At 51.1% G+C, this 16,801-nt stretch overlaps 1 protein-coding gene across 1 annotated transcript in view; it reads right to left on the reverse strand.

Moving 5' to 3' along the window:
* Positions 1-16,216, reverse strand: part of Ctcfl (CCCTC-binding factor like) — a 22,116-nt gene extending 5,900 nt beyond the window's left edge. The window contains exons 1-8 of the mRNA XM_050152897.1: positions 15,662-16,216; positions 14,237-14,459; positions 10,858-11,028; positions 9,379-9,512; positions 5,623-5,743; positions 4,869-5,018; positions 2,755-2,915; positions 694-876 (exon numbers count right to left, since the gene is read on the reverse strand). Of these exons, the coding sequence (XP_050008854.1) occupies positions 694-876; positions 2,755-2,915; positions 4,869-5,018; positions 5,623-5,743; positions 9,379-9,512; positions 10,858-11,028; positions 14,237-14,459; positions 15,662-16,216 (1,698 nt within the window). The remainder of the gene's footprint in view (positions 1-693; positions 877-2,754; positions 2,916-4,868; positions 5,019-5,622; positions 5,744-9,378; positions 9,513-10,857; positions 11,029-14,236; positions 14,460-15,661) is intronic.
* Positions 16,217-16,801: the final 585 nt, after the last annotated feature.

Genomic DNA, 16,801 nt, shown 5'->3' on the forward strand with positions numbered 1-16,801 from the left:
TCTCAGTGTAGCTTTGGAGCCTGTCCTGAAACTCACCCTGTAAACCAGGCTGGCCTCGAACTCACAGACATCCATCTGCCTCTGCCTCCTGAGTGCTGGAACTAAAGGTGTGCGCCATAACTGCCCGGCATGGGGCAATTTCATACCCACTAAAGAACAAGACTAACAGACTATGGGTCTGGCCTGGTGGTCTAGACTGACCCACCTACTCAGACTGAACCCTGAGCAGAAGTTCAAGGCCAGAATGGACAGTTTAGCTGGAGCTGGTCTCAAAAACAAACACAAACAAAAAAATAGGAGGCCCATGGGGCTGGAGAGATGGCTCAGAGGTTAAGAGCATTGCCTGCTCTTCCAAAGGTCCTGAGTTCAATTCCCAGCAACCACATGGTGGCTCACAACCATCTGTAATGGGGTCTGGTGCTCTCTTCTGGCCTGCAGGCATACAGAATATTGTATACATAATAAATATTTAAAAAAAAATAGGAGGCCCAGGGGTGAGTCTGCCTGGCACACACCTGGCCTGGGTTCCATTCCCAAAAGTCTGTGTCTGGGCTTCCCTTCTGCCCATTGAGGGACAGCGTGTGTTTATAAAATGCTTGACTTTCCTGAACCCCAAAACTAGTGGGAACCTTCCCCAGAGGTGGAGGCCATTGTTTGAAGTGCTGGTAACCCTTGAGACAGAGGAATGCTTACCCGGCGGGAAAAGTCTTTGCCACACTTGAGGCAAAGGTGCACACTGGGGACGAAACTCGGGTCATGGTACTTCCGCAGGTGCACCATGAGCAGCTGCTTCTGCCGGAAGTGCTTGTTGCAGTCGACGCAGGAGAATGGCTTCTCTCCCGTGTGTGTTAACATGTGTGCCGTCAAGCAGCGCTCCTGGGGGGGCGGGAAGCAAGGACACGGCTGACCCGGGGTGGAAGGATTCCCCAGAACTGTGCATATATTCCTGTGCTTTCCTCCCCCAAGAGTGGTGTGGCCCTCATCAGAGCCAGGGCCTGCTGCATGCTAAGGCATCAGGGTTATCCTTGGCTACATGCAGAGTTGTAGGCCAGCCTGGGTTACAAGAGACCTGCCCAAAAAACCAAAAGCAAAACAAGCAGAAATTCTCTACGGCCCATACTTTGTAGAAGATGATGATGAATTATGTATGTGTGTGTACGCACACCTGGGTGGGGCTACCGGAGACTAGAGGGTGTCCGCTCCCCTGGGGCTAGAGTTAAGCAGGTGTTGGGAAGCAATTCTGGTCCTCTATAAGAGCACGAGCAAGGAACTCAGGACCGCGAGGGGTGCACCCACACACTGAGACAATGGGGATGTTCTATTGGGAACTCACCAAGGCCAGCTGGCCTGGGTCTGAAAAAGCCTGGGATAAAACCGGTCTCGCTGAACATAGCGAACAATGAGGACTACTGAGACCTCAAGAACAATGGCAATGGGTTTTTGATCCTACTGCACGTATCGGCTTTGTGGGAGCCTAGGCAGTTTGGATGCTCACCTTACTAGACCTGGATGGAGGTGGGTGGTCCTTGGACTTCCCACAGGGCAGGGAACCCTGATTGTTCTTTGGGCTGACGAGGGAGGGGGACTTGATTGGGGGAGGGGGAAGGAAAGGGGAGGCGGCAGTGGGGAAGAGACAGAAATCTTTAATAAATAAAAAAAAGAGCAGCGAGTACTCTCAACTACTGAGAAGTCTCCCCAGCCCCAATCTAGCCTGCACTCTGAGAGGCAGTGATGTGGACTCCTGCCTCAGGCATCCACTAGTGAGACAGCTCTGAGGCACACTCGGATCAAAGTGCTTCTGGCTGTGGATGAGACAGCCGTATTCACAGTGAGAAACAGGAAGCGAGGCACTGATGCACGTTTTGAAAAGTAAAAAGAAAGCTGGTACATCAGGAAATAATGCTACGAACTGGAGAGATGGCTCAACTGTTATATGGCTCTCTCTTATTCTAAGAGACCTGGGTTCAATTCCCACCACCTGTGTGACAGCTCACCCCTGCCTTTGACTCCAGTTCCAGGGGATCTAATGGCCTCTCCTGACCTTCGTAGGCACTACACACCAGGTGCACAGACACACATGCACACAAAATATGCATATACATAAAAAACCTCAAAAAGATAATGGGGCTGGAGAGATGGCATAGCAGCTAAGAGCACTCGCTGCTCTTCAGAGGACCCAGGTTCAGTTCTCAGCACCCACATGACAGCTCACAACTGACTGCAGACCCAGAGACTCACCTGGCTCTGTGCTGGGACTGACGTGTGCACCACCACACCCAGCCCCGTGTCTGTATGTATATAAGTGTGCGGAGCTCTGGAGATGCATTGGATCCCCCACAGGAGTTATAGGTAGCTGCCTGCCACCCAACACAGGTGCTGGGATTTGAACTCTCGTCCTCATGATAGAACAGCAACTGCTGTGCCAGCTCTCCTGTCTCTAGCGTCCTTCTTTCTTTTTAAAGTTTATGTTTATTTATTGCTTTATTTTGATTGATAGGAGTGTTTTTATTGCTTGTATGTACATGCACCATGTGTATACCTGGTACCAGGGAAGTCAGAAGGATGTCAGATGCCCTAGAACTGGAGTTACCTTGCATTATGGGTAGTTATGAATGACCATGTGGGTTCTGGGAATCCAACTCAGACCCTCTGCAGGAGCGACAACTGCTCCTAAGAGCTGAGCCACCTCTCCAACCCTGAGCCTCTTTCTTAAGAACGACCGCTTCCCAGTCTCTGCAACCACTCACGCCATACCTGCTTGCATGCGTAATCGCACTGCTTGCATTTGAACTTCTTCTCGTTCTTATGGGTCCTCTGGTGCTGGATGAGGGCATAGCGCTCATGGAAGCCAGCAGGACAGTATCGGCACTTGATCTCCACGGGGCTGTGGCTGTGCAGGTTGCGCAGATGGACACCTGTTGGAGACACAGGAGACACTGCTGCCCTGTGGCCCTGTGAATGCCTAGGGACTCCCTGGGTAGGGTGGGCAGTTCTGGGCACTACAGACTGTCTTCTGCACCTTGCCCCGCCCCCCAAGTTAGCTGGCCTCCCTCAGAGACGACAGACAGCAGCCTCCATACCAGGGGCATGCCCCCAGGACACAAACACCCTGCCTGACCCCACCTGAGCACGACTGTCTGAAGGAACTAACAAGAGACCTCAGTCTAAGACCTATTCAACCGGGAGAGCGCGGCTATAGGCTGGCCGTGAACGTTGAGAACCCTAGCACAATGCAGGGGCTTCAGAGCCAGGCTAAAGGGTTTTCTGTAACAAAAACACGACTGTCGTCCTGCTGGGAGTCCAGACCCCTTTGTCCCCATGACCTGAGAGAGGTGCATACTGGGCACTGTCTAGGACACTCCTCCTTTAGCTAAGTGTCATGCCCGGTAGCCATGTGGCACTTGTGAGAGGCTGAACAAGATGCCAGTATGATGGAGGAGCACCCTGTACCCCCCGATTCAGAGGGACCACTCCCTCCCTACAGGGAGATGAAGAGCCACACTGTCGTGGTATTTCTATTGTGTTTTAATAAATAAAGCTTGCCTGGGGATCGGGAGAGTAAAACAGCCTCAACCTCAGTCTGCTGGAGAGTCTGAAATGGCGACCCTGCCTCCAGGAATCTCAGAATGAGGCTGTGTCTGAGAGCTGTCTCCTCCTGTTTTATAATCCTCTCTAGTTCTGGGATTAAAGGTGTGCAAGCCCGGTTTCTATGGCAAACTTGTGTGGCTACTGGGATTAAAGGTGTGTGTTACCACTGCCTGGCTGTAAGGCTGACCAGTGGGGCTGTTTTACTCTCTGATCTCAGGCAAGCTTTATTTATTATACAATTGAAATGCCACTACACCACACAGCTACAGTACCCCTGCAGGGGCTGCAGATCAGTCCCCTCTAGCATGCGACAAACAGGCTCTACTTGACAACTGACTACTGGTCCTTTTGTCCTCACAGGTCCCACTGGGCAGTGCTTGGTGATACTGCAGGAACCCAGAGGCATTGACAGAATGTTCCAGACGAAAGGTAAAAGTTAAAATTGGTCAGATGCCTTTAACCTTGCAGGGATATTTCCAAAATCTCTGGGATTTTCTGAGGCAACTGGGAGGACTTTTATTTTTACTGATACTTTTGCTGTCTCTTGTAACGTCATACTTTTGGGGCAGAGAGGGGGAAAACAAGAGGACAAATAGGAAGTCCTTGGAGATCTAGGGGCTTCCCTACCCCCTCCCTGTCCTTGATAGCTCCTTGCCCTAAATAAACTCTGCCCCCCCCCCCCCCCGCGCTGCTCCTATGCCAAAGGCTGTCTGCCTCTCTCTGCATGGCTGGTTGCACTGCAGGCTCCCAAGCGCATATACAGAGTCGTCCCTGCAAACTTCACCTGTCCTGGGGTGTCCTGTGTCACAAGGCTCACCACAGGAGAAGGCAGACTTTGTGTCACAGGCTTCCTCTTACTGAAGCAAGTTCCTCAGTTCCCCCTCTATACCCCAAGCTCCCGGCCGAGCGTGCAAACGGCAGGCTGAGGAGGGGGACATAGACAGGGCTAAGCTTTGTCATCGTGACCTCTGTCCCTGGCAGAAAAATCATCTGTGTCTTTCAGTCTCAGTGTCTTTATCTGTAAGAGCAAATCCAACACGAGATAAAAACAATACCCATGGATTGGATCAGACAGGTATGCAGACTGGGCTGGCAGCTCCTGAACCGCACTTACTCAGATCGGCCACCAGAGGGCGGGACAGGACCTCTATAAAAACATTGCTAGAAAAGTTTCCCAAGCTCTCTAGGCCTTTCAGAATTGGGCAGGCTCTGCAGCTTTGGGAGTCCAAAGGGCAGGTCTGTACTGTGGCCAAGGGGACACCGTTAAACCAGGCACTCACGCAGGTCACTCTTCCTTGCGATGACGGTAGCACAGTGGGGACACACTTGTTTGGGCACATTCTCTCCATGCTTCTGTGCCACGTGGATCTTCAAGGTCCCACTCTGAGTGAAGCGGGCATGGCAAGTGGGGCATTCATAGGGCTTCTCACCTGGGACATGAACAACAAGTGACTCTTGGGGCATGGTGTCCCCATGAGCCCGGTCCTTCCAAAAGGATGCCTGGGCTGGGGCTTCACCTTCCCGTAGGTTTAGCCTCAACGGCACAGGACTGGAAAGACAAGCCAGACAGCAGGGTCACAGGGCTCAGATGTGAAACCCTGGTGGCCCCTCACCAGCTCAGAGTGGGTGCATGAGACTGTGTATAGTGAGGAGACCTGGGCATGCCTAGCCTTTGCGCAATGAACCAACTGAGCAGGCTCACAGCTCTCATTTGAGAGGGTGTATGACTCTCGCGTGAGTGTGTGCACGGCTCTCACCTGAGTGTGCGTGGCTCTCACCTGGGTGTGTGCACAGCTCTCACCTGAGTGTGCGTGGCTCTCACCTGAGTGTGTGCACAGCTCTCACCTGAGTGTGCGTGCCTCTCACCTGAGTGTGTGCAGAGCCTTAGTGTGAGCGTGGCTCTCACCTGAGTGTGCGTGGCTCTCGCCTGAGTGTGTGCAGAGCCTTAGTGTGAGCGTGGCTCTCATCTGAGTGTGAGCGTGGCTCTCACCTGAGTGTGCGTGCCTCTCACCTGAGTGTGAGCACAGCTCTCACCTGAGTGGACCCGCATATGGCGTTTCAGCTTGTAGGTGTCCTTGCTGGCATAAGTACATTGGTAGCACTGGAAGGGACGCTCACCTGTGTGTGAGCGGATGTGACGCTTCAGCTTGCTTGCCTAGGACAGGTGGGAGAGAGTTATTGCGATGGGAACCTAAGGGTGGTCAGGGTTTCAGTTAACCAACTTCCTGTGAAAGATATGAGCAACCCAGAAATCAAGAAACTGAAGCAGGAGGGTTGCTGTAATTCACGGTTCACTTAGGCTACATCAGGAGACCTTGTCTCAAACACTCTTCTCCCCCAACCCCCAAAAAATGAACCCAGAAAGAGAATAGGGAAAAAAGGGAACCTAGTACATGCCTGCAATTCCAACTTTGAGGAAACAACGGCAGGAGGATTGCTGCAAGTTTGAGAACAGCCTGGGTCATACCGTGAACCCAAAGTTAACCTGGGCTATAGAGACCTTGTCTCAAAAAAAGCAAAAGGAAAAATTTAATTCAACCAAACCTCAGCGTCAGGGTGTCCCATAAAATAGAACTCTCCAATCTGCTGATGGTTCCTAGTTCTGCCGCTGGCTGTACACACGAGATCCTTTGGGGTTGGTGAATGAGCAGCAGTTTGGAGACTTCCACCCTCAGCTTCACTTTACAAACAGAAACAGAGCTCCTGCTCAGTGCTGTGTGTGTTTCCCTTTCTATTTCCAAGTCCTTGTCCGCTCACGGCGGCAGTATGGTCTAAATCACCGAGGAGACACACACTGTGAACGCTCTCCAAGGTGGGAAAGCTGGACCATTAGACAAAGGCCGGCTCAGCGTCCTCACGGGCCTGCTGACTGAGTTCAAGACTGTTGCCCCGAAGGGTGGTTCTGTGTGCTGCTGACTTCTTTTAAAGATGTTTTTATACAGGGACTGGCCTCAGATTCTCAGCGATCCTACTGCCTCAGCTTCCTGTATGATGGCCTTGCTATACTCACGTGGGAGGCAGAGGCAGGGGGATCTCTGTGAGTTTGAGGTCAGCCTGGTCCATACAGTGAGTTCCAGGCCAGCCAAGGCTACAGAGCGAGTGCTGGACCAACCAGGGCCATGTTAGGAGCTCCCGTCTCAGACACAATCACAGGTAACAAAGAGGGGAGCTGTAAGGGGAAGATTGAACTCTACTAGGGGTCGAAGGTCACCACGTAGGAACCGGTGTGAAACTTCTCGTTCACCACAGCGGCCTGCTTTCCTACCACCCTTTCTCTAGGTGTTCCCCGGGGAGCAGAGCCATCAGCCACACTGGACTGGAGGCTTGGGAGCCCACATCAGCCCTGCTTACGCTCAGCAAGAGTACATGGATCCACTTCCCCGGACCGCAGGAGCCTGGAAGGACACTCAAGAACAGAGGAAGACTTGGAGTGTGAAGCAAGACTGAGACAGACGACTCGACTTGATTTCTTTTTAAAGAACTGTGAGGATCAACTTTCATGTATCACAGAAAGGAAAGAAAAAGAATTTTTTTTTTAACACTGCAGTGTGGGAGGTTCCAGGGTTCAGGAGGCAAACGGTAGGAGATCAGAGATGGGAACATAGGACGTCCCTGCCTGGCTTCTCGAGGCGGGCAAGTGTTCTACCACTGAACTACATCTCCAGCCTCTTTTTACTTTTTATTCTGAGACCATGTTTAAGTTGCACAGGCTAGCCCGGAGCTCACATTATAGCCCAGGCAGGCCTCGAACTTGCCTCCAAGAGGCTCAGCAGAATGCAAAAGCATCATAAACTGGTATGTCTGATCCACTTTGCTAGATCACGTGTAAAGGGGTGGGGCAGGGAGGGCACAGTCCATCACCCTATCTCAGTGCTAGCCAGAAGGTACCATCAAGGCAGCGGCATCGTGGGCAGTGCCCCTGGGGCCATCCCTGGGATGCATGGACACTGCCACTGGGCAGGGTCTCAGAGTTCCTGGGAAGAATGGTGGGACACCCATAGTAAGTCCTTCTCACGAGGAGCCTCAGAGTGCCCTTGTTGGATACCTCCTGAACCCTCACGTTGCTGTCACAACCTTTGCCTCAGCGGGGAACGCTCTTTTTAAAAATAGCCGCAGCGGAAAGAGGTTCTTGGAACCGAATTCCGACCCGTCTGTGAAATCCCCCGATTTATGAAACACACTTGCGTCACTGCCGCAGTTAAGCTTGCTCTGTCCCCTTTAGCTTAGTTCCTGTTAAGAGTCCCTGCTTAACCCTCCTCTGCCAGGCTCAGACCAGCATGCAGTCAGCGTCCTCACGTGAGGTGGAACCTCAGATACAGACTGTTAGAAAATGGGCCGCTAAAGGAGAAGCCAAAAATGGCCTTTGTTTCACTGAGGGTCCTGACAGCAGCTGCCCAGGCCGGTCATCCCAGCTACTCAGGAAGTTGAGGTAGGAGGACTTCAAGTTCAAGGACTGCCTGAGCTGCAGAGTGAGTTCAAGGCCAGCATGGGCAACTTAGTGAGACCTTGTCTCAAAAAAGAAGACACGGCTGAGAACATAGGTCAGTGATAGAGCAGTTGCCTAGTGTGGTGGAGGCCCTGGGTTCAAGCTCTAGTGCCACAGAATACACACACACACACGTACCACACAACACACACATGTAGCACACACACCACACACATACACATGCAGCACACACACACATATACACATAACGCAGACACCACACACACACACACACACACACACACACACACATACTTAGTTGTCATGAGCAGAGTATGCAGATAATTTCATTGTCGTCCCTGGTGCTGTGGTGTGTGTGGACAGGGTTACATCTTGAAGCCATCAGTTACAGGTTTGTCCAGGTGGTGTTGGGGGCACAGCTTCAGTCCAAACTCCCAAGTTCTATGCTAGAGGAGACACTCTGATTTGTGACCCTGACAGTGGCATAAAGTACTGGGAAGGCCTTTTCAACAAGTCTCTCTCTCTGGTCTTAAATTTTCACTTTGTGCATACGAGTGCTTTGCCTGCATGTATGTGCCCGGTGCCCAGAGGCCAGAGGAGAGGGCATCTAATCTCTTGGAACTGGAGCTACAGAGATTTGGTTGTGAGCCACCACATGAGTGCCGGGAGTCAAACCAGATCCCCTGCCAGAGCAGCTGGTGTTCGTGACTGCGGGCCATTTCTCCAGCCCCAGGGTTATTTCTCAATTGTAGCTAATATCTACAATCTGTATACTTTTAAATATTGTTGGCTCAGCAGCTAAGAGCATGGATTACCCTTGCAGAGGCCTCAAGCCATGTCCCTGGCATGGCTGTCAGACAGTTCCTGACCACTTTAACTCCAGCGCCAGGGGATCTGGTCTCTTTATCGGTCTCCACAGGGACCTGTACTCATGGGCACATGCCACCTCCCCCAGTTTAAAAAATAATAAAAGTAAATACAGAAAAATATTGTTTGGGGACGGTGAGATGACACGGTTGGTAAAGGTGTTTGCTGCCAAGCCTAGAGGTCTAAGTTCAACCCTCCAGAAGGGGAGAACTAGCTCCCTCAAGCTGTCCTCTGATGGTCAGTATGAAGACCAAGCTGGCCCTGAACTCACAGCAATCATCCTGCCGCAGTGCCGTGATTACAGGTGTGAGCCGCCATACCCAGCTCCAATTTCCTATGTCCGGTTTGGACACTAATGCCTGTGGCTTGCTTCTGGCATAGATTTTAAAATATGGTAAACAGTTGAGTAACGGGTTAGCCTCTCCCTCGGGTGGCGATTTCTCACTCTTGTACAAGGCTGGCGGAAGGGGCCTCACCTCGACGCTGGCATACTTGCACAGGGAGCACTTGAAGGGCTTCTCATAGGTGTGTTTGTAACGCCTGTGCCGGACCAGTTCTCCGCTGGTGACAAATGCCATGTCACAGTCCTCGCACTTGTAGGGCCTGGTTCCTAGAAAAAAATCACATGGTTTACACTTTTCAAACAAGACTTAACTGCAAAACTTCCAGTGACTTCTTAGTTCTGAAATGGCAGTCTGAAAAGGCTTCGGCAATTAAGAAGTTCTTTGAACTATAAATATCACAGATGTACGAGACAACGCTCTGGGTAACAGTCAGTGCTTTTAGCTGAAATTCAAGAAGGCGTGTGGAGGGGGCAAAGCCAAGCTAGGAATGGTGTGGGCAGCCTGGTAACCCCTGCCCTCAGAAGGCTAAGGCAGGGGGATTAGTGGCTGGAGATCAGTGGGCTACAAGTGAGACCTATTTCCAAAACAAAATAGTGGGAGAAAGACAAAACTAAGCATAAATACTTGCACAAGGGGAACCCACCTTCTTGTTGAAGAGCAAGGTACAAGTGGTCCCTGAATGCTTATGATGAGGCCTAATTAATAAATTAGACACTAAAACTATGGACGAATGACAATAAGAAATTGGCAGAACAAATGAGCTCGCCTGGTGGCCCAAGGGCACCATCCTGGCTGCTCAGGGGCGGAAAACAGGAGGATCACAAGTTCCAGACTAACCCGGGCAACTTAGACCTGTCTCAACATAGAAAGTAAAGATCTGCGAATGTGGCCCAGCAGTGGAGAACTTTCCCAGCATGCTTGAGTCCTCATTTTTACAAAGCACGGCAACAAATTGAGTTTAGCAGATGCCAAGAGGATACTGACAAAACTCTTTAAACTACGCACTGAGAGGAAAATTATTTGAACGTCTGAGCTGCTGCTTCTGCAATTCCCTTTCCTGTTGCAGTGCTGGGTGTTATTCTTTCGGTCCCTGCCCTAGCCACGCCCACTCCCATAACCTCTGACCCGCCCGTCGCCATCTTGGGACCCTTTCTCTTTCTGCTTCCTTGGCGTGCGCACGCGTTTTCTCTGTCTCTCTCTTCTTTTATCTCTCCTCTCTCCTTTTACCTTTTTTCTCTGTCTTTCTCCCTCTTCCTTAATAAATACTTATGGCTAGTTCCTGTGTTTACGTGTCTGTTACCTGCCGCCACCGTGGGCCAAGGAAGCGCGCCCTCCTGTAGCCGCTTTCTCATGGCGGGCTCCGCCAACCCGCCCGGGAATCGTTTTTTTAAGAATAACACTGGGGACGAAGCCCAGGACCCTGCATGCGCTAGGCAATGCACTACGCACGGAGCTCCACCCCCAGCTCCTGGTATTTTCTATTTGCTAGGTCGACCAACAGCAACAGAAACCGCAGTGAAGCCCCAGGTGAAGGGTGAACTCACTGGTTCCCCCGCATCCTCCCTGAGACTACAGCACATCTGGGAAGGAAGGGCACCCAGGGAGCCTCACCTGTGTGGGTGTTGACGTGGTTCCGAAGGAGGGTGACAGTGCGGAAAGCCTTCAGGCACAGATGGCACAGGTGAGGTCTTTCGTCGTTGTGGATTTTCTTGTGGCGGGTCAAAGTCGAGAATTTTGAAGCCGTAAACAGGCAGACGTCGCACTGGAAGGTGCGTGGCTTTCCTATAGGGAGAAGACACAGTGCCACATTTGGGAAGCTCTGTCTGAGCAGTTCCAGCAAAGGCCAGGATTAGGAGATGTCTCAACACCTCAGGATACCCCGTGCCTGATAGAGAGCGTCTTGTCAGGAAATAGGTTTCTGTTTAGGTCCCTAACCTATCTTCCTGCTGTGCAGAACGGGCACCAGTGGGGCTCACTAATGTCCGCAGCACCCATTCCAGAAAATCTTGTGCCCTCTTCTGGCCTCCATGGGCACTGCACACAGGTGGTGCACAGAGACACACACACACATACACACACATAAATTAAAAATAAATCAATCTTAGCTGGGCAATGGTGGCACACTCCTTTCATCCCAGCCTTCAGGAGGCAGAGACAGGTGGATCTCTATGAGTTTGAGGTCAGTCTGGATTACAGAGTGAGTTCTAGGATAGTCAGGGCTACACAGAGAAGCCCTGTCTCAAAAAACAATTAAACAAAAACAAAATTAAAAAAAAATCAGTCTTAAAGAAATGTCACAACATTTAGAGTGTGGCAGGGACCAGAAGGGACAGAAGATGAAGTGTCTGCTCAAAGCAGGGAATCCTAGAAGAGAATCTCCCTTAAATATGGACCAGAGTGTGTTCTCTGTTGAGTGAAAGGGAGACTCCCGCCTGGCTTCTCAGCATCCTCCTCCCAAGCCAGGGAGCTCTGGCAAACTGGCAGGAAGCGAAACGAAACCACAGCCAACAGCTACACGCGACTATTTAGGTTTGTATCTAAAATAACTAAAATGAAAACAACGTGGCCCCTCTCTGATGTAAGCCTCACGTTCGCGCCCACCAGCCACGTGGCCCGTGGCTACTGGACTGGATACAGTCTTTTCCTGTACCTCAGCTGCTCCACTTGGCAGAGCCAGGTCAGACAGACAAGTGAGGACGCTCTCCGGCAGGACACAGCTGTGAAGGAGGAGCAGCCCCGTTAACATTTCTTGACGAAGCTCCCAAGGAGCTTTCAGCACCATGGACGATCACACCTGCGGTTTTAAGGCACCAAGCAACTGCTGCTTGGTGACAACAGCCACCAGAAACTCACACAGCAGCCGAAGCTATGCAGGCGTTTCTCTGCGGGCCACACACAGAGGGGCAAAGCATGCTTGGAGACAACGGCCACTAGGAAGAAGACGTGAACGAAAGCAGCAAGACTCCTTTTCACACCCAGGACCATCGGAACAACCATCAGAACAACGGGACACAGCACCGAAACTGGCTTGGTATAAGGGTGTGGAGGAACGAGCCTCTGACACTGCAAGTGGCTATGGAGAACGTCCGGCAGTCTCTCAGAAAGCTAGACACGGCCGGGAGAGATGGCTTAGTGTGGAAGAGTGTTTTCTGTGCAAGCACAAGGACCTGAGTTCAAATCCCCAGCGCCCTTATAAAAAGTCAGGCGTGACCTTGAATGCCTTTAACTCTAGTGTTGTGGGAGTTGGAGACAGGGGGATTGCTGGAGCTTGCTGGTCTCCAGCCTAGCTTCAGGTTCAGTGAGAGAGACAGTCTCCAGAGAGCAAGGTAGAGAGTGATACAGCACACAGTCTGTGACCTCTTCCTGTAGGGTTTCCACATGCATGTACACACACACACACACACACACACACGTTAAACATGAAACAAAGATATGACCCAGAAATCCACTCCTTATGTACATCCCCCCAAATTATTAATAGTTATAGCAACACCATTCACAATAGCAAAGAGCGGGAACAACCTCTTTGCAAGGGACGAGCAGATAAATAATTGTGGTATGTCCATACGATAGAACACTAGGCAGTTGTTAAAAAGAAAATGCTACTATATGCTACAATAAGGCTGAACCCTGAAATGACTAAGTGAAAGAATAAGGATCCAGGGGCCACATGGTTTATAAGTATTATTATGGACATATTGGTGGTTCCCAGGGCTAGGAGGCCAGGGAGGGAAAGTAACTGAATGGTAGAGATTTCTTTCGGGGCTGATAAAAAATGTTTTGGAATTAGCGTGATGATGATTGCACGGGATTACAAATACATTAAAAGCTGGAAAGCGAGGTAGGCGAGAAATTTGGGGCTACAGCCTCATGACCGACTGTATGAGAAGCTGCCCTAAGGCCAAGAGCCAAACTTCCACCTTCAGAGGCAGAAACCTACGGGAATGGCCCTGGCCCCGCAGAAGGGAACTGAAGTGTTGGCAGGATGGCTAGTCCCTTTGTAAACCGAGTCACCTCCTTCCCAGCCAGGCCATGGGTCACTAGAAGACAAAGAGGCAGTGTACTGTCATAGACTGACTTTTAGTGGTGTTTTCTTGGGTTCTTTGTTTTCCTTGCCGGACTGGGGATGGAGCCCAAGCTCTCACGCATGCTAAGAAAGTTCTGAGCCACCGAGCCACAATTTCAGTCAGAGAGGACTTTTTAAAAAGTCATCTCAAAATTGGGATAATGGGATAAAATGTCTTGATTTAAATAAGTGAGAAATGACTTTAAAACAGCAGCCCATTAAACCACTGTAAGAGTCAAATTTCTCCTGTGGGCCGCTAGGATGTCATCTATTACGCTGCTGTTATAAGACCTCCACAGAACTCCACAGGGCCCTGCCTCTGAGTGCCCTGACAGGGCCATTGACGTCCACAGGAAGGCCACTCTTTCTGCTGGCTTGACCCTTGGTCCCAGCTCCTAGGCTGGCTTCATTCTCCACAATGACCCCCAGCCTGGCTCAGTCTTTCTTCCTGCCCCCCAGTCTCCCTCTGTTTTTCTTTCTGACCCCCAGCTTTGCTGTCCCCTTGCCTAGCCTCTAGCCTTCTGCAGGAAGGGCTCCCTGGTCCCATTCCCTTCACTCTGCCTTTCTACGGGGCCAGGGCTTGCTGCTCCCTGCTCTGTAATCACCTGCCCCCAAGGAACTTCAAGTCAGAAAGCAGAGCCCCGGGCCTGGTCTGTGATTTATGTGCATAATACTTCCTGGAACATTTAAAAACCACTTTTTAAAATGTCTGTATGCAAAACAAAAACAAAAACAACTACAAAACCCCAAAAAACCCCTTTTGGCTTCAATTTTCAATATAGAACATCAGTTTAAAATTTCTTCCATTTCCTGATGTTCTGAAAGGAGTTTATAAAAGTCAACACCTCAAACTTCAACAACTGCCACCTTCCCATAAGAAAAACAAGGGGTCTCTCAGCATTTCATGCAAGCGGGCCAGCCTACCCTTGGCCTTCCTCGGAGGTTTTGTGGCCGCAGCCTTAGGCGCACTTGTCTGGTTTGGCGCAGGCTGATCTTGCTGTTCTTCTAGGTTCAGATGGGAAATGGTCAGAACGATTTCATCTTTTCCTTCATCAGCCGGTGCCACTTCCACAAAAAGGTATCTCTCTTCTCCTTCCTTCTCTGGTCCTCCCTCTGACAACAGTTGGACCTTTTCATCGTCTTCCAACTGTGAAAACAAGCAATCAGAGGCAACACTGTTACTTACAGTCTGATGGAGTTCTTCGTTCTGGCAAACCACAGAACACAGAAGGAAAAGCAAACACATAAGGCTGTTCACAGCTACCAAACGTGTGCAATTAAGCTGGCGTTAACTTAGCATAGGGGTTCCTGTGGTGGCTCGGTCTTATTTGGTGGTGGTGGTTTTCTTATTTATTTTATATTTTATATGCATTGGTATTTTAACTGCATGTATGGCTGTGTGAGGGTGTTGGGTCCCCTAGAACCCATGTGGGTTCAGCTGCCATGTAGGTGCTGGGAATCGAACCCAGATCCTCAGGAAGAGCAGCCCGCGCTCTTAACCACTGGACCATCTCTCCAGTCCCAGTGGTGTTTTTCTTTTGGGTTCTTACAGGGTCTGTCGTCCAGCCAGCCTCAAACTCACTATGTACCTGAGGATGACCCTGACCCTCTCCTCCTCCTGCCTCCACCGCGTGAATGCCCCACTGTGGGCCTCCAAGCTAGATTTATAAGGACTGGGGATGAAAACCCGGCTCTATGCATGTAGGCGGGCACTGTACCAGCTGAACTGTAGCTCCAGGCCATAATGTTTCCTTTTTCAAATGCAACGCACCTCACACAAATAGCATTTTTCCCTGTAACATTTTTGTGCTTTGTCTTGTTTTGTTTTTTGAGGCAGTGTTTCTCTGTGTAGCCCTGGCTGTCCTGAAACGCGCTTTGTAGACCAGACTGACCTCAAACTCACTGAGAACTGCCTGCCTCTGTCTCCCAAGTGCTGGGATTAAATCCTGTAGATTTTTTAAAAACACACACATAAACTGGGCGGTGGTGGCGCATGCCTTTAATCCCAGCACTCGGAAGGCAGAGGCAGGTGGATCTCTGTGAGTTCGAGGCCAGCCTGGTCTACAAGAGCTAGTTCCAGGACAGGAACCAAAAGCTACGGAGAAACCCTGTCTCGAAAATAAAAAATAAATAAATAAATAAATAAATAAATACACATATATTATATTGTATTGTATTATATGTGTGTTTATATATGGTAAGGTCTCTTGTTATTTTTATACTGGGCTTTACTTTCCCACTTCAAATTATCTTGTCCATACATAATATCACCCAAAGCCTTGATCTAAGGAAAATCAGATTTACTTTCCTCTCTCCCACAGGGCATCGGCGTGCAGGAAAGGAACATACCTTCATCAGGGCTGTGCCTTCACCCAAGTCTGGCATTAATTCCCGGTCCTCCTCAGCCACTGGCACACCCTCCCACAGCAGGTGGAATTGCGTGCCCTCCAGCTCCTCAGGTGGGCACAGCTCTTCCGGGATGCTGATGGCCACACAGTGCTGAAGACTGGGCTGGGGCTCTTGTTCCAGCCACAGCACGGAGGGCAGTGGCCCGAAGCTTTCCGCCTGTGGCATCATCACTGGAAACCCCTCGGAGTGTGGCCCGCTCAGCCACCCCAGCCCCTCCAGGTGCACATCCTGAGAGGTCAGGTGCAGGGTCTGCAGGGTCAGGATCCTCCTATCGCTCTCCACCGGGACCGACAAAGGCAGCTCGGGCTGGTCTTTCTGGGGCCCCGCATCCAGAAGCTGGCAGAACTCGGCCTCCACCTCGACAGCACACTCCTGGGCTCCCATTCTTTGTACCCCACCCTTCTCCTTTTCCTTTTCCTGGTCTCCAGGCTTCAACTTCTGCTCTTTGATTTGGGTGAAGGACTCAGAAGGGACAGGGACCTCGGCGGCAGCCATCGTGGTGTCCCCTGATGGGAAAGAGAGCATGCAATCTTTACGGGGTGCAGAGGGGCTGAGGCCTAACGGACAGAGATTTTCAAAGTGCAAAAGACAGAGCCCACATTCCAGGCCAGTCTGGGCTCTGTAGCGGGACCATGTCTCAACATTCCCCCACGGCCACAAAAGTCTCTACCGGGATTTAAGCTACAGCAAGCGATAGTTCGACATTCTAAGTCCCAAGGTGGGTTCGCGGTGGTGAAGGGCCGTGGTCTGAGTTGGCATAGACAAGGGTCGAGCAAAACCGGGGTACAAGCGCACCCACCCCCAAACTGGTGCGACACTCGAGGTCTGCAGGGCAGCAGAGCAACCTCTCTTTGGACCTCGTTGCTCTTGGCCGCCATGCGCACACGACACGGCCCATCTGGCTCCATGGCCGCCACCCACGCTCGCGCCCCGCCCGTTCTGCTCCACCCCCTCCTCACTCCACCCACGCCCACGCTCCCTATGAGGACGAAGCGCCCCGGGACCTCACCACCGAGGCAGAGCCTGGGAAGTCTACCGCGTGGCTGCCACCCTGTCGCCTCGTGCTAAGCGGATCTTCGT

Source organism: Alexandromys fortis, unplaced genomic scaffold (assembly GCF_014885135.2).
Source record: "Alexandromys fortis isolate MF-2015 unplaced genomic scaffold, M_Fortis_MF-2015_v1.1 scaffold_81, whole genome shotgun sequence".
In the NCBI taxonomy this organism is placed as follows: Eukaryota; Metazoa; Chordata; class Mammalia; order Rodentia; family Cricetidae; genus Alexandromys; species Alexandromys fortis.